Here is a 22124-nt window from a genome sequence, read left to right on the forward strand (position 1 = left end):
TTATTAATTAATAAATATAAAAATGTTACGAAAAAATAAATAAAAATAACTAAACAATATATAATACATTATACACAAAACTATACTAGAAAAATAATAAAAAATAACTGATAAATAGTAAACTAGTTGAGCCCAAGCCGAGCTCGTGCTTGAAAATCTATTCACGAGCCAAGCTTGAGATCTGAAAATAGAGCTCGAAATAAACCGACTTCGAGCTCTGTATAAATTAAATAAGCTGAGCTAGTTAAACTCGGGCTCGGATCCGCTCATTTACACTCCTAATATGTACCTTCCAACAATAGTTACAAACGGTGGGACCACCTATTTATTAAAAAATACTTTTATCTTTTGTTTTAAATAAAAAAACAACTCGACTTATGTGTCCATGCATTATTATGGCTCACAATAAATGTAAGGAAGTGAGTGACAGCCACCAAATCCTCACCAATTATTCTAATTTCTAAGCATAACAAGCCCAATGGTGAAACATGACTGTACACAATACGGTGTCGTTTCAAAAGTCCCGAATTCCGTCCAGGAGTGTGGACACCATATACATATGATAAAAAACTTCACACCTCCTTCAATTCCTTTTATCTCAAACTCCATCTTCTGAGTTTGATTATTTTGTTTGTTGTCTACTCTCAATTCTTCCATCTCGTAAGGTATCAATACATTTCTTCAATTCATTGATCGATTATGTTGACTTTTGTGTTTTTAATTGAATTGTTGATGAAATTGAGAACTAGGATAATAATCGGATAGGATTTCGTTGCTGAATTTGATCCTTGATACATGCATGGATCGATGATTTTGATCAATTCGATAATTAGGTTTTGTTGATGCTAAAGGAATTAATCGCACATTTTTATGTGAATTTGTAAGTTTTAGTCCGAATTGCTGAAGAAACTGTGAACTAGGTTGATGTTGATCAGATGGTGTTTTGAGTTCTGATTTAGATATTTGATATTGTGAAATTGTAAGTTTCTGCCTTAGCATGTAAATTCATAACTTTAGCTGTAGATTAACATCTGGTATTCTTTTTTTAATGAACTAAGAGTCTATTTGATTGAATTTTATTAGATGAGGTGTTTGATGTCTCTAGGTTTTCTGTTTTCATATAACTCGAATGCGATTAGAGTTTGCATAACACAGATGGTGATTTCAGCACATGTGTCTCGTGTTGTATGTATGTAAAGTTATTAAATAAACCTATATATAGTTATTAATTGATTGTTGACTTTTATGTATGACACCTAGTTAATATCTTTGTGGTTACAATTTCTACAACCCAAGCTTTAGTTGCCATTTTTTTGAGCATGTAAATTTTTGGAATTTGTTTGCAGGTTGTGTGATTTATACTTAAATTTGTCTTGTATTGATTGACCTGTTAATCGCATATAACATGTGACATTTTGTTTATATTTTGTGTAATTTGCTTGCTTACGTTTCTCTAACATGTGCAGTCTCTCAAGAAATGAATTTTTTCTGCAAGAATATGGCTGGTGAATCATCACCGTCACAGGATGATATTGTGCGATGTCCATTTTTGCGCAACATTAATGAACCAACCAACTTTTCCTTTTCTTCACCCATGGCTTTTCCATCAATGCCCGTAAGCTTTTCTTATTTCTATTAATAATTAGTGTGTCAAGTATGATTACAGAAATCATATTGTTGCATTAATAGGCTATAGGAGTTAAGTTTGTTTTTCGTCCCAGTGGTTTGGCCATATTTACTAGTTCAGTACTAGGTCCATTGTTAAGTCATACCAGTCACTGGGGTTTCATTTTGTTAACCATTCTCGTCCCCAACACTAACTCTGCTAGACCTTTTTGGCTAGTATTTATGAAATGACCAAAATACCCTTTTTATCAGAAAAACATATAAATACTTCTCTATCTACTCTTTCTGCTGACAAACCCCCAAAATATTGGCTGATATGTCATAAGAATTGGACTCGGTACTAAACTAGTTAAAAACTTAAAATAGTCAAGCCACATGGACGAAAAAGAACTTAACTCATAATTGAATGTTCTATACAAAATGATTTAGGTGGTTGTATACATTAAATATACATTCTGGGAGACTTTCAGCCCTTTTGAGTTTTGACTTTTGACCTATTTGGCACATTTCTCTTTTAAGTTTTAACTTAACTTTACAGTTTGACTAGTTAGAAGTCAAGCATAATAACTAATGTGATTATCTGTTAATTGAATATCAGGCTCGTGGAACAAAGGGCCCTATATTTGAGGATGGCCCCAATTTTGATATGGCTTTTAGGCTTTTCCATGGTCAGAACGGTGTTGTGCCACTTTCTGAGGGATCACTGCAGTTTCCCCAAAAGTTGAAGCCTGAATCCGTAACCCAGCAGTTTAATCCTTTAGCAGCAAAGGCTGCAACTATCAGTCTTTCGGGTTTTGGAGGGTCTTTCGGTTTTGATGCATTCAATGAGATGTTCAAGAATCAACAGAAAAAACACAAATCGTCGAAGAAAAACTCATCTCAGGTTTGTATAAAAGCTACCATATTTATAAGATGCTTATTCTAAATCATGATAAAATCTCACGAAAATGGTAAAAAAAAACATTATAGTTTGATAAATTGGTTGCAATTATTATTCTTTTTTTTTGCTAACGATGAGAAACCGTAACTGGGGACAGCTCACGGGACCTGCCAGTATACCCCGCTAACTAAAAAGATCAGGACTATTTAGTTTTTAGTGTTTGGATAAAATGATTTATATTTATAAATTTTAATTACTTAGTTTCATACCTGCTGCAAAACTGATTATTTAAGAAATTTTTAAACTTTGTTGATAATAGTATTAAAAAAGTATAATTTTGGGAATCATGCATCATATAAAAACTGATTAATGCACTATTACAAATATATATTGTTAATAGTAATATTGCAAATAATATATAGAAACTACTGTTATAGTTTATTACAGCTTCAAACACATCCAAACACTATTTTCTGCAACATGTTTTATTACAGATGATATTTGATTACAAAAATGTGATTAATGATGCTTTTGTACTTGCATTGTTTTCAAATAATTATACAGAAAGGAAACTCTAAGCACGAGGCAATGGGCGAGGAGTGGTTACAGAGTGGGAACTGTCCAATTGCCAAGTCATACAGGGCAGTGAGTAATGTCCTACCACTTGTGGCCAAGGCATTCAAACCGCCACCTGGCATAAAATATGAATGCCCGCCAGCCATTGTGGCGGCCCGGGCGGCTCTAGCACGCACCGCCTTTGCAAAGAATCTCAGACCACAACCTCTGCCCGCAAAGATACTAGCCATCGGGGTACTAGGCATGGCGGCTAATGTTCCATTAGGAATTTGGCGAGAACACACCAAAAAGTTTTCACCTTCCTGGTTTGTAGCCGTTCATGCAGCAGTCCCATTTATCGGCATGCTCAGAAAGTCGGTTTTGATGCCAAAAACAGCTATGGCGTTTACCATTGCCGCCTCTATTCTTGGACAGGTTATTGGATCTAGAGCCGAGCGATACCGCCTGAAAGCTATTGCCGCTAGACCTCCGACTGTGTTGATGGAAACTTTTGTTGGCAGTGGTGGTGGGTCCCATCCGGCAGGAGTTACAGGTGGGCATTGTGGTCAAGCGGTTGTGTGGAAATCCACCCCCTTGCAGGTTGCTAGGCCTTCTGCTTGATGCATGTAAGGTTATGGTTATTGTTGGTTGGTTGTGCTATGTTGTGTTGTCTCATGTTGAGCATGAGTTTAAAATAATAAAAGTATTGTGTTTTTATTGTGATAAATGTTGTCAAATGTGTCTAAATGTAAGAAAAATCAGCACTAATTATGGTTAGCAACCCACCGAAGGTCAATAGAGATATATCACTCTAATATGCCCCCTTAAAGACATAACAATGTAAAGACAACAAATGATAACAGATAAGAGTCATAAGTACTATACCTCTAATCAAGGTTATATCATCTCAAGTTGTTTTATATATGCTAATGAAGAACATGACTACTAAATAGGTAGCAACAATGTTGTCACGCTACAGTGTAGGTGTACAACGAAGAGTAACGTAGACCACATAATTCAACGAAGCTCAACAAAAACATGAGCAAGAGCATGATACTCGGCCTCTGTAATGGATCGAGTAATAAAATGTTCAACTGATGAGGTTGGATCCAAAAAAGATGTAGTAGCCTGTAGTACATTGATTGTAGTTTGGGCACAACCAAACTAGCATCAGCAAGAGCAGACATGACAAAGGTAATCAATTCTCAATGGTCAACCCATGAGAGATATTACCCTTAAAGAACCGCAAAACACGATTGAGAGTAGCCTAGTGATGATCAATAGTTCTCCGTAGATTTTGAGACACATTGTTGATTGCATAAGCAATCTCGGTTGGAGTTAAGACAAGATACCTGAGAGCTCCAACAATGCCTCGATATAAAAGATGATCATCAAGAGGAACTCCAGTTTACCGGATGATCTAAGAGTAGATAAGGATTGACACATAATGAGACTAATGTGTGTAGAAGATCATGCGAATATCATAGCTTGGAAAAGATGTCAAACATCATTAGAAAAGGTAACTTGCACTACCAAGAGCCTAAACTCGATATATACATGCACATTATGAATGAGTGAAACAACAAACATTCTTTTAATTTCCACTTTCGCTAAATTTTAAAGATGCTCAAAAAGTCATAAATCTACCCTTGACAAGAACAAGTTGTGTGTTTTTACATATAAGGTATGTGTTATATACCATTCTTCTCATTTTCAATCATTCGCTACATCAGTGTCACCTCAACTTTTCCTTCACTATTCAACCCGTATTATACACCATTCTCCATCACTTCTTTTTCTTTCTATTTGTATTATTAAATATAAAAAAAAGGTAAAAAAACAAAAAATATGATTGTTTAGAGTGACAATTGGCCCGTGTGAGGGTGTTCACTAGTGACGACAAGGGGGCGGGGTTGGTGGCGGTGGTTCCGGTGAGCTCATAAGTGTCATCTCAACATCCCCAATGACCGAAAATGGTGTATACCGACGGTTTAACCAACTCGTCATAAATTCCTGGACCCCACACAAAGATATATATATTGGCGTGTTTTATTTGGATTTCAAAATGCCTTCCATTTATGATAATGAATACGTAGTAACTGTTTATTGGTAGTTGACATATTAATTAGTTTACAGATGTCAATCTTATCTACAACAAATATCTAAAGGATAGTTTTGGACCTTTTGTTCCTCTATGCTTTACCTTTCAAAAATACATATTCATCTTTTCATAAATATAAAAATAAAAATAAATCCTCTATTATTCTTTTTTTGTTTTCTTTAGTTTTGTGTTATCTCAGTCATGTTTTCCACACAATATTCCAGGGGTTTTCTTTTCTTGTGAATAATATATATGTGAGCTTGTAAAAAAATCTATTGAGTGAAATTTTTGGAGTTAGCAAAAAAAATCTATTGAGCTCAAAACGTATTGGTGATTTTAGAATTAAGTTGCATGATATTTTTTATGAATCAATAATTTCTTCTGTCCACGATTGATATGGGATTTGCCTAGGGTGTTATGAACCCCTCCCCCTGGTATCCTGCCCCACCATCCAATCCAGAATACGGGATCGCCTAAGGTGACCGCTCGAACGACACACGAGGCTCACCATCCGGCTTGCCCCACCATCCCGAACGTCACATGGGTGGCTCTGATATCACTTGCGCAACCATAAACAAATCCATGAGTTTTTCGTGAACAAAACGGACAATATTCATGGTACGAGGCATGGTGTTACAACTCGTGTTTCTTTTTATTGATTTTCGGTTCCTTGTATTCAGGCGTTCGTATGCTCCTCTAGTCTTCATAAAAATGTGTAAACTCTACAATTAAAATATTATTGTGATTATATTCTAAATTTACCGTAATCATTATTTCATTATTCATTATAAACGTTTATTATATCCTATTGTTATTGTTAATTATTAGTAATCAAAACCTTTATTATGGTATATAAAATTAGATTGGTTACTATTCAAACCGCCATAGAAGATTGGGTTCCCCAAAAAATGTTCTACATGCAACTTGTTTTGCCTATGGACTTGTCACATTTATTCATTTTGTATTGTTATGCAAATCGTAATTGTTCATCCGGTCTAATGAGATAATGATATAGATGTGATGGTTAATGTGTGAGATCTTTATAGGCTAATTTCAAACAATGTTAAAAAAAAGGCAAACACAAAATCATGAACCATTCACCATATAAAAGTGTGGGTTCAAATCCCTCCAAGTATAAGTGTTCTATTGTATGGTGTTTGCTTCTAAAATAAAGTGACGAATTTAAATCCTTATAAATTTAAGTTTGAGGAGATTTCAGGTAGAATAATATATATATATATATACACACGCGCACACACACAAGTCAAAATATCATGAGAAAACTATTAAGATATAAGGATCAATAAAAGCATTACTAATCGATCAATCTTTTTATTCATTTCGTTTTATGATTAATCTTAACGATGTTAAAGACATTTAAAATATTAAAGTATATAAATAATGAGGTTACATATATGTACTTTGTATAAAACACATGTGTATAAACTTCATGGTTACATATTGTATATTTATTTGTTGCATTTCTAACCTTATAATTAAAAGAAATATAAAATGTTTTATAATTTATATCATAAATCTGTGTGTGTATACATACATATATATATAATGGTTCAAGAGAAAAATGATATTATTGCAAGAAATGTGATAAATGAATACGGACCACTAGTTTTGTTTTAAGTTTTAAATGCTTAAAGCTAAATATAGAAAATATTAATTATTCTCTTTCTTCAGTTAATATAACTAATAAACCATAATATTTATTTATTTAATTAATATAACTAATTAAATTATTATAATTAGAAAATATTAAGAACTTATTTATTTTTATAACTTACTTTTGTTTCTTGAAATTTTATCATACATAAGTATAATTTATTCATAAATTAAATTTTCTTTCTATCCAAAACTAATTTCTTCCAACTCAATATGTTAATATCCATCAACACATACTTACATTATGATGAATAATACCAAGAAACAATTTTACATGTGTTTGCATTAGATATCAACAAAAAACATACAACCTACACAAAAACGTATAATCTACACTTGTCTAAGAATAAAACAGCATATAGCCTACACACGAAAACATTTAACCTACACATAAAATTCATCATCAATAAAATACACACGCACACGAAAACATATAACCTACACACAAAGAACATATAACCTACACACGAAATTTTATCTTACACAAATACAATTTATTCATACATTAATTTATTTTCAAAACCAGTTTCTTCAAACTCAACATATCAATATCCATCAACACGTAGTTACATTGTGATGAATAATACAAAAAACTATCTAACACATGGTTGCATTAAATGTCAATAAAAGATATACAACCTACACAAAAACATATAACCTACACTTGTTCTAAGAATAAGAAAACATATAGCTTACATACGAAAAACATATGACGTACGCATGTGTAGGGTATGTGTATCTTTGTGTAGTTTATATAATTGTTGATGTCGAATTACATATGTAAGTTATATGCTTTTTGTATGTTGTACGTTTTTATTGCTCAAAACAAGTGTATGTTATATAACATTGTGTAGGTTGTATATTTATCGAACTTAAATACGTTGATATATGTTAATATATTGAGTGGAAATAATTTTTTTAATATAAAGGAATAATATTATATGAATAATTTGTATTTATGTTGAATAAAATGAAGAATGTGTAAATAAAAAATAAAACTAAAGTAGTGTTTTTATCTTTTTAATTATAATAGTTAAATTAGTTAGATATATTAATTAGATATATTTATTATGGTTATATTAGTTGATTAATTGGAGAGAGATGATGCATTTATTGTTGTGTTTACATTTTTTTTATTTATTTTTAAGCATTTACTAACTTAAAACAAAATTAGTGGTTCATATTCATTTTCTTATATTTCTTGCAATAATATCATTTCTATATTGAATTTAAACATATATATATATATATATAAAAGTTTAAAATATTTTGAGAACTCTTACGATTTGTGAGAACTCAAAGGAACTTCATGTAACAATCTTTTTTCATATGTGTTATATGTAAGTGACATTTACTTAGAACTAAAAAATGCTACGCGAGTTGACTATTGAAACATGTATAACGAGCAGTTACAGTTTAGCGTGAATGCCTAATGTCATTACTCGTTAGACATGTTTCAATAATCGACTTGTGTAAAAAAAATAAAAGATGTTTTAATAAATGTAAGTTACATATAATACATATAATACACCAAACTCTATTATCAACTCACCTTCTTCAATAAAGAGACAGACAGAGGTGCATATATAGAGATACATAGAGAGGGAGTGAAGAGAAATGGCAAATAAGGTAGAGTTACTTAAAAAGACAAAAGAGAGATCATTAAAGATAACACCATCATGGGCAGTAGCAGTGGTGGTGTTTGTGATACTTGCCATCTCAATTGCTCTGGAATACATACTTCATCTCACTGGCCACGTATGTATCCTATCTTTTTCTCTGATCATTAATATCACCTAAAATGGTTTTGGGGTTTGCTTATATAAAGATTTTTTTTTCTTAAAAGCATGATATAAAGATGTTGTAATAAGCAACTTTTTAATGGTTAATTCATATATGTTCATTTTTCATTAAATAATCATATAAACTAGTTTGAATAAACAAGTTTAAACACCTTTAAAACTGAAATGAAATATTTTATACAACTAATTTGTTTTTCCAAGCTGTATTGTTTAGGAATCAATCCCTGATTATAAAATACCCTCAAATTAAACTGCTTAATTGTTTGTGATGTGTTGTCCCTAATGGAAAACTGGACAATTGCAAATAGACTGATATCATAACTGTCGCAAATCTTGTGACCGACGAGAAACCAGTGGCAAATCAGTTGCATTAGTGACAGTTTAGTCTGTCACAATTCTGTTGCGAAAACCATAAAAATTAAAAATTCAGTTTTAAGTATATAAATATTAAATACCGGTCATAACTCATAAGTTACCGATATCAATAGTGGCGATGGAAGAAGCAATCACTAATTCTGGTTGCAAATTGTTTTGCAAAATTGCAAAAAACACAACTAATCAAAATTAAAGTATAAATACTAGTCGTAAATTAGGCTGTCACAAAAGCAACTGCAGCTCGGTCGCAATATTTGCTATAGCTGAAGCAGTCTCTAAATATAGTTGCAAAATTACCCTTGGTCACAAAACTGTCGCAAATACCCACTTTTCTAGTAGTATGTAGAATTAATGAAACGAAAAATTAATGGTGAAGAATGACTTTGTTTTAAATTCCAGTGGTTACAACACAAACATAAGAAATCACTTCATGAAGCCCTTGAAAAGATCAAAGCAGGTAAATTTCTAATATTTTCTATTTATTATTTATATTAGTTTAACTTGCTCAGAGTATATATGTTACATTTTTATAGTGTGTTTTTCTTGAATTGTACTTCAGAGTTGATGCTTCTAGGGTTCATATCACTGCTACTAACCGTGGGTCAAGAACCAATTTCCAAAATATGTATCTCAAGTGAAGTTGCAAGAACATGGCACCCTTGTAACGATGACAGTAAGGACACTGATTTTTATGATCCTTGTCTTAAGAAGGTATGTTATTTTTCTTTTAACGGTAAGTTACTAATAATAATTATTGTTATTATAATAATAATATTTATTATATATTAAATGGTAGGTGCATGTAGGCTATAGCCATATATAGGCGGTGCCAAAAAAATAATTAATATTGTCGCTCTAGTTGAAGAGGGCCCATAAAAGAGTAGCTAGGAATGGGAAGTATGAATTTTTTTTAGACAGAATTACAAATTTTGTCCTTTAAAAAAAGTCAAATTACGGTTCGTGTCCTTTTCTAAGTTTCCTTGCAGGCGGTGTACTTTAAACTTTTTTTTTCTACAAGTTATGTCCTTTACGCTAACTGGGTTAGAAAAACTCTGTTAAATCCCATCACGTGAGAAGCATGTGAGGGTAGTTTTGTCTTTTTGCCTACCTGCTTCTTCTTCTTCTGTTTCTGTGCTGCCTCATCTCACTTCTCTCTCTATGTTCCTCAAACACCATCACCACCGCCACCATAGCTCCGCCACCAGCCACCGCTCCATCTCCGATTCCCTCATCCACAATCGTCCTCAATTCTGATTCGTTTGGAATTAGGGTTCTATCACAAAACACCTGTTTTTAGGGTTTTAATTTCTGATTCGTAATCGTTGGTGGTGGGTCCGATTCGTAACCGTTGGTGGTGGCGATGGCAGCTGTCTGTTATAGTTGTCTGTTATGGTTGCTGATTATTGATCGTCTATAATTGAGTTGAGCGGACGGTGATTGTGTGAGTGTTTTGCAAGCTGATTTACGGCCTGCTTAGGGTTTTGCAAGCTGATCCTTTCTCCGATGATGACGTGGCACTGATCAATCCATCTTGACCGTCACCTTCATCGTCATCATTGTTGACCATATTTTCCTCCTCTTGCGGCGGCGCGTGAGCTACTTCCTCCACAACACTCGGCGGCGCGTGAGAAGAATCTGGAGTTGGAGAAACTTTATTCTTCTTTCTATCCTTCTTATTCTTTTTGTTACTATTATTATTATTGTTGTTAATCAATCCATCCTCATAAGCATCAATGATTTCATGAATCAGCTGGCGGTTTGGTGAGCCATCCCACCGGACCCAGTAACTAGTGTAACATGAAAAGCAGTAGCAGTTGAACCTCGGAGGGTGGCTTCCGCCGGCTCCGGTGTCGCCGGATGACGATGAAGGTGTTGATGATGGGATTGTTGGTTTGAAGTGATGTTGATGTTTGGTGGCCGGAAATGGATGCCGGAGCTCCGACGAGTTTTCCGGCGGGATGTTTCTGCCCTTGTGATGAAGAAGAAGCAGGGTAGGCAAAAAGACAAAACTACCCTCACATGCTTCTCACGTGATGGGATTTAACAGAGTTATTCTAACCCAGTTAGCGTAAAGGACATAACTTGTAGGAAAAAAAAGTTTAAAGTACACCGCCTGCAAGGAAACTTAGAAAAGGACACGAACCGTAATTTGGCTTTTTTTAAAGGACAAAATTTGTAATTCTGTCTTTTTTTTAACAGCAAATTTATTTTCATTACTTTTTTTAATTTTATATTTGTAAAATTTGAATTCACCATCTTTATTTTGGAAGGATAGACACCAATGTATATACCACTAGACATGCATTTTTAATCTTTTTCTTGGTTTTACTTATAATTGCTATTTATACGTTTTAGTTTGATTTGAATATAAATAGTCTTAAAGTGCTGGATAAATGCATGTTTTTAATAATAGTGGTTATCTAATTAAGCTTGTTAATTTATTGTGTGCTTGACCCGACCCAATTTTTACCCTCCACCAGTACAAAACTTTCTAGATACATCATTGGGTCCAATACTTTGCACAAAACAAAGTTATCGTAAATGCAATTTCATATATGGGTTATCACTAAAGTGTACAAATTACCTCTCTTCATGTGTATAATTTTTTACAAAACCTATTAGTTTATTATACACTTGCGATTGATTTTGTTAATGTATTCTTGTGGTGATTACCATATTCATGTTAACTGATCAGGGAAAGGTACAAATGGTGTCAAACTATGGGATACACCAACTCCACATATTTCTCTTTGTGTTAGCTGTGGTTCATGTCACGTATTGCCTTCTTACTTTGGTTTTGGGAAAACTCAAGGTACTCATAATCTTGATCGAATAACTTTCTAACATATGCGTGTGTTTGTGTTTTTGAGCATTACTTTAAAATTAACAACTCAAATTCGCATTATGTTCGTATGTACATGTGCTCGGTCGTTTTAACGTACTATGGGTAATAATAAAAGTCCCTTTACATATGCTTTGATTAAGTTTAATTAAGTTATCTGTGACAATTTGGAAAGAGAAGGTCTAAGAAAATGATGTATTAGATAGTACTCTTAAAAATAGAATAGACCTTAGAATAAACTACTTTAGCTCCTCTCATCTTAACAAGAATATGACTTAGGTTTTTTTTTTCTTTTTCTTTTTGAAAATGAATATAGATGAGGAGGTGGAAGGCTTGGGAAGATGAAACAAGGACGGTTGAATACCAATACCATCACGGTAAGTATGTTACTTTTCAATGTGAAGTGTTCTTGAAAATTTAGAAATTTCTAAAACTTAGGTTTTTTGAAATATATAAATACATGTAGCATGGGTTTCAAAATTTTATAAAGTTGGATAACATGGGTTTATTTAAATCAGTAAAATATTTGTTTGTACTTTATCTTGAACACTAGATCCCGAAAGATTCAGATTCGCGAGAGAGACGACATTTGGACGTCGGCATTTAAAAGCTTGGAGTACCTCGACAATTCTCCTATGGATTGTAAGCACTTAATACTAGTTAGGCCTCTTAAAAAAAAGTTACCTAATTTAATCTAAGAAAACGATACTAGTTTTTAGTCTTTTCAAAGGTCACATGCCTCTAAAACAAAATAATGTGATCATGCATATGATGGGTTTAAACTTGAATAGATAAACTTGAGTAGCTATCCAAAACTTAGTTATAAGTATTTTCAAATTAAGATTAATAAAGAAAAGTATATGTAGACTAAAAATATCTAGGAATTCAAGAAATTCCAACAACGTGCACAAGTTGACCTCTTCAATTCTTCATTTAAAGTGACAATAACATGCAACCAAAACATGGATTGGCCCAACTCTGTCACTGTAGTTTAAAACACAACCACAAACAGAGGGCCCATCATTAATTTTCGTAACAAAACATTAATTTTGACTAATTCTTAGACTGAAAGTTCAAAGAAAAGAAAAGTATTCAAATAGTGACGTCGAACTAAAAAACGAAGATATAAGTAGCCATTTTACGTAACTGTTCAGATAACTTCTTCCACTAAAATCATTTGTTAGTTTCCTAGTTTACTTGTAGTGGTGGACGCCTCATTGTCACATCATACAAAAAAACCATCAATATTATTTCGGTGTATTCTGAATGAGGGTGTAGGATCGTTTAACACGAATGTGATTTTGATAATGAAATTGATCAACACACGTAGATACTTAGATTGATTTCCAAAAGATAAATACAATTAAAAAACCCAACACAAATCTCTCTAATATGTGTTATGACACCTAACGTCAAACTTAGGCTAATTACATATTTAAGTTCCTAGAGTATGTCTAAAACATATATAAACTGTATTTTGTGACGACAAAATATATAAATAATATGATCGGGATAATATTTTCGTTCACAACTTGAACTTCACATGATAAACCTTCATCCAAACAATCGTGTTTTGACTTGATAACATTGATGTTGACACAATTACTTGATTATATTGATAACACTAGACTGTAATATTAAACCCAACAATCTTCCATTTAGACTAATGTTATCAACACCTTGTATCTTCCTCTTAACCATCTTCAGACCACTATCGATGAAGTATTTCTATGTGTCCCTCGGGGTGGCACTTAGTGTCGTTAGTTCCTTTTGCGACAGTACTAGTGTCGCAAGAAATGCCACTCAATAGTGTGAAATAACTGTATTGTTTAATTGATAATGTCGTAATCAAATTTCAGATCCAACATTATGTTTTTGTATAAGACAACAACAAGAAGAACTAGCCATATACTTCTTTAAAAAACTTAGTTAAAATGACTGTTATGTAATATTTGTTAAACTGTACCAAATTAGTTAAAAATAATACAATATTTTTTGGACAATTTTAGCATAGTAACTTCACTTTTGCCAGTAGAACAAGATTGTTAATTATGTAACAAAAATTTATTTTTCACCATTTTTTTGTTTGTAACACTTTTAGTTTGCACTTGGCAATCCCACAAAATATTTATATAAGTTCAAGAACTTAGTTAAATACAAAAATGTATTTAGTGAAGACTTCTTAAACTGAAAGAACAATCCTAAATACTTTATGATATAGTGTATGTAATTTTATAATTTATACTTTGTTTATTTATTTATATTTATATTTGTATTTAATAAGAAGATTAACCAATACTAGAATATCTAAAATATACTTTAAATATAACAAAGTTTAAAAACATATTACTTCAAATGGTGATGTTGAAATCAATTAAATCATATTGGTATATTTTTAAATACATCTTTCTTATTTACTCTAATGAAAACTTTTAAAGTTTTCTTTTCTACATTTATGAATACTAATTTATTCATCTTTTTTTATAGGGTTGTTTTTTCAGGCAATTTTTCTCTTCAGTCACAAAAGTTGATTACCTTACCCTTAGACATGGCTTCATCAATGTAAGTACCTGAAAACAGCCTTCCAAACTTATTATTTTCCTTAAACATCTCACAAAGGGACAGATCTAGCATGGGTTGAGAGGTAGCTCGCGCTACTCTTCGACTTTCTTGGTGAATTACATTTTTAGCGCAAATTATGTGTTTTTCTTCATTTTATGTATCGGATATCCCTAAACAAAAATTTGTTAGCCCGCTCTACCCCTCAACGTATCTTCTAGACCTGCCACTGATCTCGCAACCCTTCGTGTGGATTCTGTAACACAAAGGATTTACCATTTTCTATGAAGATTTTACAGCAACATATATATTTACATAAACACGAGCCCAACATAGGCTCGTTAGTGTTTTTCTCCAAAAAAAATTCAGAGGCTCATTTTTTATTCGTAGTTCACTAAGGGGCTGTTTGGTTCATTCAGATCTGAATGAGTCAGGTCTGAATGAGCCTCTGTCCCATTCAGCAATAACAAATCTAAATGATTCAGACCTAATTTTAATCATTCAGATGTTTTTCTGTTTGAAACCAAACAGTCTGAAGTCTGAATGAATCAGATATTTACATCATTCAGATGTAAACAAACAGCCCCTAAGACAATACCTTGATCGGCGAAACATTGAACTCAAAATTTCTATATCGTTTCATTTTGTATAAGAATTATTTAACCATTTGATTCATTATATGTTTACCCTATACATATTTGTGTGTGTATATATGCAGACACATTTGACTCCCGAAAGTCAACTTGATTTCCACAAATATATCACTAAATCGCTTGAGGAAGATTTCAAAGAAGTTGTTGGAATAAGGTTACTCATATTACTTTGTTAAAAACCATTTTATTTTGAAGATGAAGCTTGTAACAAATGAAGGTTTTTTATATGCAGTCCTATAGTGTGGTTTTTCGCCGTTTTGCTTCTCCTCACAAACACCCATGGTATGCTGTATTTTTTCTTAACTTTTCGAACTCTTCAAATACATTTTCTTAAATCAATCACCGCATATTAATAATGGAACTAATAATATTTTAGTTATATGTTGTATTTATGGGGAAATTGATAACAAATAATAATAATAACTATTTTTAATGAGTCTGTACATTTATGAACAAGTCACATAACTTTTTCTATATATATATGATCACGAAATAAGGAACAATTTCACGTATCTAATTCATTTCACCTAAAGTTAGATTCTCACTGAACGTACAATTTGTTGCCCTCTATTTTTTTATTTATATACTTTTGTGTGCGTATTCACCTTTTTGTTTTTGACAGATTGGTATGCATATCTTTGGCTGCCCTTCATCCCATTAGTTGTAAGTAGTGTTATGTGCTCTCATCTCATGTTGTCATGACCATGTGTTGATGACTTGAATTTGAAACAATGCAGGTAATACTTGTGGTTGGAACAAAGCTACAGGTGATCATAACAAAAATGGGGAGACGGACCCATGAAATGGCCGATGTGGTGAAAGGTACACCCGTGGTAGAGCCAACGGATGATCTCTTCTGGTTTGGAAGACCACAACTCGTACTCCTTTTGATCAACTTCGTTCTCTTTCAGGTTCAAAATTTGTAATTACACAAAGTTAAATCAACAATGTCATGTTATACACATTTTTATTATTAAAATGGATAAAACAGATATAAAAATCTTCTAATGTGAATGATTGCAAGTGAAGCAATTTAGGTCCAATTAAGATACTAGGACATTTGTCAAATTGGTCCATATACTGAGTATTAATCGTTTTCGTGTCATCTTGACACTATGTTTAATAATTTCTTGTTAACTTGACAGAACGCGTTTCAACTGGCGTTTCTTTGGTGGAGTTGGGTAAGCATCTTGAATGGATTTGAAAACCAAATAGTTTTGGGATTTGATGTCTTACTTCTTATAGTATTAAGTAACTGTTTGTGGTACTTTCTTACAGGATACATTCGGTATTGGTACTTGCTTCCACCATCGAACTGAAGACATCGTAATCAGGTTCACAATGGGGTGAGTTCCTTATATTCATAACGCGTAACAAACATAACAAGTATTGCGCTAACTTTAGCATGTTGCTCGTTTTCAGGGTGGTAATACAGTTTCTATGCAGTTATGTGACACTCCCATTATACGCATTAGTGACGCAGGTAAATTTGTCGAGTCTTTTATAAAAGCTAATACACACCCTCTATTCTTACTCCTAAATCTACACCTTTGTCCACCATGAGATTTGAACTAGGTGTGTGCATGAAATAAAAAAAACCAATCCGTAACCAAGAAAACCAAACCAAAACAAAAATCGATGGTTTGGTTTTATGTTTTCATAAAACCAAGTTTTCGGTTCGGTTTTTCATGCATTAAGAAGGAAAAAACCAGACCAAACTGAACCGAACATTTGAATTTTCATTTTAGATGTTAACAGTTTATAAGAATTCAATAACAATGTAACTCAAATATTTTAGTCTTAAAGGAATTATAACACTCAATTAATCATTGATTAAAAAAAATAGGACCAAAGTAATTATTTTAGGACACTTTTTTGGGTCCAAAATTCAAAGCCAAAATAGTAAAACTGAAAAAACCTAAACCAAACGGTTTTCAAAACTCAATTACCGAATTTCAGTTTTGGTTCGGTTTGAGCCTAAGATATGGCTAGGCCGAACCGTTGCAAACAATGCAACGGCACAATAACACAATTTAACCGTTGATTATTATGGTTGACCATTCAACAGATGGGTTCAAGAATGAAACCAACCATCTTTGGTGACAATGTCGCAAAAGGTTTAGAAAAATGGCATCACACAGCCATACACAACATCAAACACGGCCACTCGAGTACAAACACACCATTCTCAAGCAGACCCGGAACCCCTCTTCACGGGAGTACATCCCCGTTACATCTTTTACATAGGCACCCGGACAACAGTGTAGATAGCCCGCCAGAATCACCGAGAGGCGAAGGCTGGGCCAATGAGTCTTCTTTAAACGAACCAGATAACTTCAGAAGAGACAATCGGACAGATGTTGAAGAAGGTGAGATTCAAGAGATTGATTTGGGCTCGAACCGGTTTCCAACTGGACCGAGACCTGTTAGAAGTCAGAGTGCGGTTGCTATGTCGGAATTCTCTTTCGGCTACGGTAAGTAAATATATTGTGTGTTAAATTAAGAATACCTCTAGAGTAAGTAAATTTTGTATTTTAAAAAATAGTACCTTCACAGCTAGCTGAATTTGATGTACCAGTTCTATGTATACATGATCTTTTATTTTGATATATTGAACTCAAAATAAATGTAAATGACTTGGAAGTTGGAACCAAACATTTCGGTACTGGTACCGGTACCAAAAATTTGCGATTTTCGATACCAGGACTGATCCCATCCCTATGTTAAAGCCTAGGATTTAGTTATGCCAATTTGTTAAAAAATGTCAATTTGATGAAAACATAAACCCTGAGTGTTGTTCCCCAATTTATACAGCTCAACGGTTATTAACAAACTTACTATCAAAGTTGCCACATTCAGTCCCTACTCTTTTATTAACTTAACAGTTAGAGCTAAAAAGCTTAAGAACTAATTAAGAATAGTTCCAAAGCAGTCCTTGAAACTTTACTAACTTGACATTTTCGACACTAAACTCCAACAACATCAAACTTGGTTCGTTTTATGCCAAGGAATGAATCCGTATATTCCAACCGATGCATCGAACCATCTTTCCGATATGTATGTATACAAACCAAATCAATGGAAATCACACACCTTTTGCAGTTCATTGTTATTTTTCACCTTCATTTTTCTTGTTATTATGGTTCTAAACTCTAAGTGATACTATTGGTAGAGTAAAACCTATGAAGAAAGGATTAAGTCAAAAAGAGGAATCCTGAGTGATACAAATTTGTTGTTTACACGAAATGAAAAGAATCAAAGTCATGGGAAACAATTTTGAAAATGCAGATCAAAGAGGTTTGATTCATCACGTAAAATCCATGGGCGGGCCAATAGTGTGAGAATGAGGGGCGACCGCCCTCCATAATTTTTTTAAGTTATATATACTATTTAAAAATCCCGATCAGCCTCCACTAGTTTTGCTATTGTGTAACATCTCAGAAGTTTCGTGCCAAAAATATCAACTATGGAAATAAAAGGGCAAATTAATCTTTTTCCAAAATACTACCTCCGTCCCATTAAAAATGTCATAGTTTGAAAAACACAAAGTTTAAGTTAGATTGAATGATTATTTATGTTGTTTACCAAATGACAATAATGTCATTGAAAATTGGGGTCAATCAATATTATTTATAATGCTAGTTGTGTGTGTTTAAAGGTAAACTTGAAAATTGGTTAATAAAATTTGAAATTGGACATTTGTAACGGGACAAATAAAAAGGAAACATAGACACTTTAATGGAATGGATAAAGTATAATTTTAGAGACTAATCTCCAGCTCTGCAAAAACTTATCCCAACAGACCATTACCGGTTAGCCGAGAATCACAAGGGGCATTGGATCTTTATCTGTTATGCCAACGGTTAGTCGCCTTAGCCATGAAGTATCAACTCGGGGACGAGACTTGCATGGCGGACAACGATTCATTACTGTGTGACACGTGTTGCTGAGTCACTGCCATGATGGTCCGCCGGTGGCTGGATAAATATCTAGTGTGAGACAATTTTAACGCTTGTCCCATGACTCGATAATCTGAAGCTCAACGAACCGCCGCCATTTACCCAATAGTCTGCCAGTGATTTCGAGGACAAGCTATAAATAGCAAGCCTCGGCTAGCCATTTTGGAGCATTACAACTCCTGGTCTCAGCCTTGTCTTGTAAAATGTGCCCCGAGCTAGTGATGTGTAGCTGTGTCTCGTCTCCTCAAAGTTCGTGCCAAGCCCGATGTTGTTCTAAATTGCTGATGTGATGTTCAAGCCTAAGTGTTGCCCAATCACTAGCATCAATACCCGTTCTTAAGGTATAGGTGATTGCCTAATGAAACAAATACATTCTAGTTTAGACCCTAGTCTCCGGGCCCCCCGGAGGGGGGGGGGGGGTAGTAGTCAAGCCTTGAATGACGTATAGACAAACTAAACTTTTCATATGAAAGGTTTTGGTATAACAGATGTTTCTTTGTCAACGGTTCTTTGAAATGAAGAAACGTAAACTCATAAAATAACTGTTTTGATAAAACAGACGTTTATTCTTGATGAAGAAGCACACACATTTGAAAAGATTAATTAGACATAAAGACTAAAGGGTTATCTTGTTAAAAATGTTTTAAACTATAAAACGAGATAAACATTGTATTACAAGGTTTGAAACTACGTTGCATTACAAGGTTTGAAACTATAGTGTCAGACAAAAGATGTCTCAAACTAGATCCTATAATGATCTAAATAATTAATATAAAACTATTTCGAACTATATATTATAAAACTATGAAGGAAATGAGGTTAATTTCATGAATAAATACGTACAAAGTACATCATATCTATTAGCAAAGATAAAAGTGGTGAGGTAGTTTGGGACGTGATCTCACTGCAGTGCTAGACTGCTAGACACGGTCTAGAGGGAGTAAATATCCTAGCATTACTTCCCAAAATAAAGATGGTTTAAAATTGAATCATGTTTACTTCCGGTATCATTTTGTGCGTTGACCTTTTATGCATTGGAAATTGGCTTGGACTTTATGTCTTTATAAGAATTGTTTTAATTTAGGAACGAACTGGCCGCATTTTGCTAACACGCATGTACTTCTCAACTAGCTCTTAATAATTTTTTACTTGCATTAATTGCATGCAGTATGTGAAGTGTGAACCTCTTTTATCCTTCCCTGTCAAACCTCCATGTACACTTGCTATTTGTAACTTAAAAATAGCTTAGCGAATAATAATAATAATAATAATAATATACACGAGATCGAGGAGATCAAAGCAATTGGATTTTTATGGATCAAACATAGGACAAAATCTTTAATTTTGACTGAAAATTGAAGCAATTTCTATTTCGTAAGCGTTGCTCATCTATGGGTTTCCTTTTTACTTTTTTTTAACAACCAACTCTCCTAATCCTGTAAGGGGTACTCGCTAAATTTTCTTTTTCAAAACTTGAACTCATGATCACCTGATGATGAAAACCTTCGAGAAAACCTCCATGACAACCACATCAAAGTGACATTTATTTATGAAGACTATGATATATTTATAAGATAAATCATTTAATATATACGGGATCAAGCCAGCGTAATTAAAAAAAAATGAACAGGTTGGTCTTTGTCCGTATAGTTTAACCCAATATTTTTCAAATTAAACTTACATTAATGAAGAAAAAACACAAATGCTTATAAAAATGTTGAATAATTAAACCATCGAATCCGGCGTTTAAAGTGAGTCTTCATGTTGTAAAATTTTGTAAACAAGTAAAATAGAAACGTAAAAGTTGTATTTAAAGTCTTTTTTGCTAAAGTATCACAAACAAAGACTTAACGTTAATTTTATGAAGGTGATATTTTACCATTTTATGAATAACCTTTTGATGGAATGGAAGTTTAGCAAATCACCAATCTCATAGCTTATTTTGCTTTGAAATATCGATATCTACACCCTTTCGATATGTAGCATTTTCTTCGTTGCTTTATGTGAAAGGAATCTACGTCTGTTAACAATCAACTTTATGATAAAATGATACTAAATTTGTTGTCAAATATGATTGATGTTGAAAAGAAAAAGAAGAAAAAGTTAACTACAACTTTCGTTAGAAAAGAAAACGCCAGAACCCCTCCAGGGACAGGCAATAAAAATAATCAAAACAATTACAACTCCAAACATTTTTATCTAGACCAATCTAATTTCATATACTTTGTTTGGCCAAGTTTTTGGATTTCAATGTAAATATATGTAGTTGAACATTTCAAAAAAAAATATGTTCATGTTAACGTAAAAACAAGAAATCGGCCACATACCACTTGTTACATTAAATCAAGTAGGTTTGTGTAGTGGAGTCAGATTAAAAGTGAATAAAATATTTGATTGTTATTTTTTGGATTTCAAGTTACTTTGGATCACCATTGTAACGGAACTGTTAAACATACGTGTAACAATTAGCTATAATATTTTTAATAGCTATAATACAAACGTTTTTTTATAGCAATAAAATATAGTACATATGTTGAAAAAAAGAGAACTCTTTTCATACCAAGTATTGATGTTTTTTGTTTTACCTCAAGGTTTTCATTACATGTTTTTCCTATAATAGGGTGAGTAAACTTAACCGTTAACCGAAATTCATTGATAACCATACCATCACTAAACCGAACTAACCGATAACCGAGATTAACTGATTGTTATGGTTAATTCTATTTAACTAACCGATTAGTCGGTTATGATTATGTTTAACCAAAATGAATTAAGACATGTTTACGTCAAGATGAATATATATGTGCATACGTATATATGCGAATCAGGTATGTGTGTCAATATTGCAACTAAATCTTGAGAATATGTTCAGGCTTCATGCAATGCCCATTTGATATCACCGATTCTAAACTCATTCAATTAAATTTTACTTCAAACCTTGTTTGGTTAAGTAAGAAAAACAAACCATAACCGATTAACCGAAACCAATGTTTAGTTACGGTTGTGATTAAATAATCGAAACTTCAATATATTTCGTTTTGTACTAGACTCTTCCTAGTCAAGTGGTTTGATGATGTTCTCTCCTAGACTCACATTCA

The 22124-nt window shown here is 33.0% G+C and overlaps 2 protein-coding genes across 3 annotated transcripts; both read left to right on the forward strand.

The window, feature by feature from the left end:
- The first annotated feature begins 625 nt into the window (after positions 1 to 625).
- LOC143554774 (uncharacterized) lies at positions 626 to 3835 on the forward strand. Of its 2 annotated transcripts, none has more exons than XM_077044459.1 (4): positions 626 to 665; positions 1467 to 1615; positions 2225 to 2509; positions 3071 to 3835. In XM_077044459.1, exons 2-4 carry the CDS (start codon positions 1478 to 1480, stop codon positions 3680 to 3682), a joined length of 1035 nt encoding a protein of 344 aa, XP_076900574.1. In that variant the 5' UTR covers positions 626 to 665; positions 1467 to 1477; the 3' UTR covers positions 3683 to 3835. The 2 variants fall into 2 exon arrangements, with proteins under 2 accessions (XP_076900574.1, XP_076900575.1); XM_077044460.1 differs by having other exon boundaries at positions 3086 to 3835.
- Positions 3836 to 8369: 4534 nt separating this feature from the next.
- Positions 8370 to 17566, forward strand: LOC143554775 (MLO-like protein 12). Its single transcript, XM_077044461.1, has 15 exons — positions 8370 to 8594; positions 9413 to 9470; positions 9573 to 9724; positions 11709 to 11825; positions 12172 to 12232; positions 12409 to 12497; positions 14343 to 14417; positions 15133 to 15221; positions 15300 to 15349; positions 15690 to 15730; positions 15805 to 15978; positions 16213 to 16248; positions 16346 to 16413; positions 16490 to 16550; positions 17136 to 17566. Exons 1-15 carry the CDS (start codon positions 8454 to 8456, stop codon positions 17547 to 17549), a joined length of 1626 nt encoding a protein of 541 aa, XP_076900576.1. The 5' UTR covers positions 8370 to 8453; the 3' UTR covers positions 17550 to 17566.
- Positions 17567 to 22124: the final 4558 nt, after the last annotated feature.

This window comes from Bidens hawaiensis, unplaced genomic scaffold (genome assembly GCF_021521415.1).
Source record: "Bidens hawaiensis isolate Kalapana, Puna unplaced genomic scaffold, B.hawaiensis_p1.1 tig00017853_1, whole genome shotgun sequence".
NCBI lineage: Eukaryota > Viridiplantae > Streptophyta > Magnoliopsida > Asterales > Asteraceae > Bidens > Bidens hawaiensis.

Coding starts and splice junctions, on each gene's coding strand:
- LOC143554775 (XM_077044461.1), top strand. CDS start 8,454: ATGGCAAATAAGGTAGAGTTACTTAAAAAGACAAAAGAGAGATCATTA. Junction 12,498..14,342: donor CGACAATTCTCCTATGGATT/GTAAGCACTTAA, acceptor CTTTTTTTATAG/GGTTGTTTTTTCAGGCAATT. Junction 14,418..15,132: donor TTAGACATGGCTTCATCAAT/GTAAGTACCTGA, acceptor GTATATATGCAG/ACACATTTGACTCCCGAAAG.
- LOC143554774 (XM_077044459.1), top strand. CDS start 1,478: ATGAATTTTTTCTGCAAGAATATGGCTGGTGAATCATCACCGTCACAG. Junction 1,616..2,224: donor TGGCTTTTCCATCAATGCCC/GTAAGCTTTTCT, acceptor ATTGAATATCAG/GCTCGTGGAACAAAGGGCCC. Junction 2,510..3,070: donor CGAAGAAAAACTCATCTCAG/GTTTGTATAAAA, acceptor ATAATTATACAG/AAAGGAAACTCTAAGCACGA.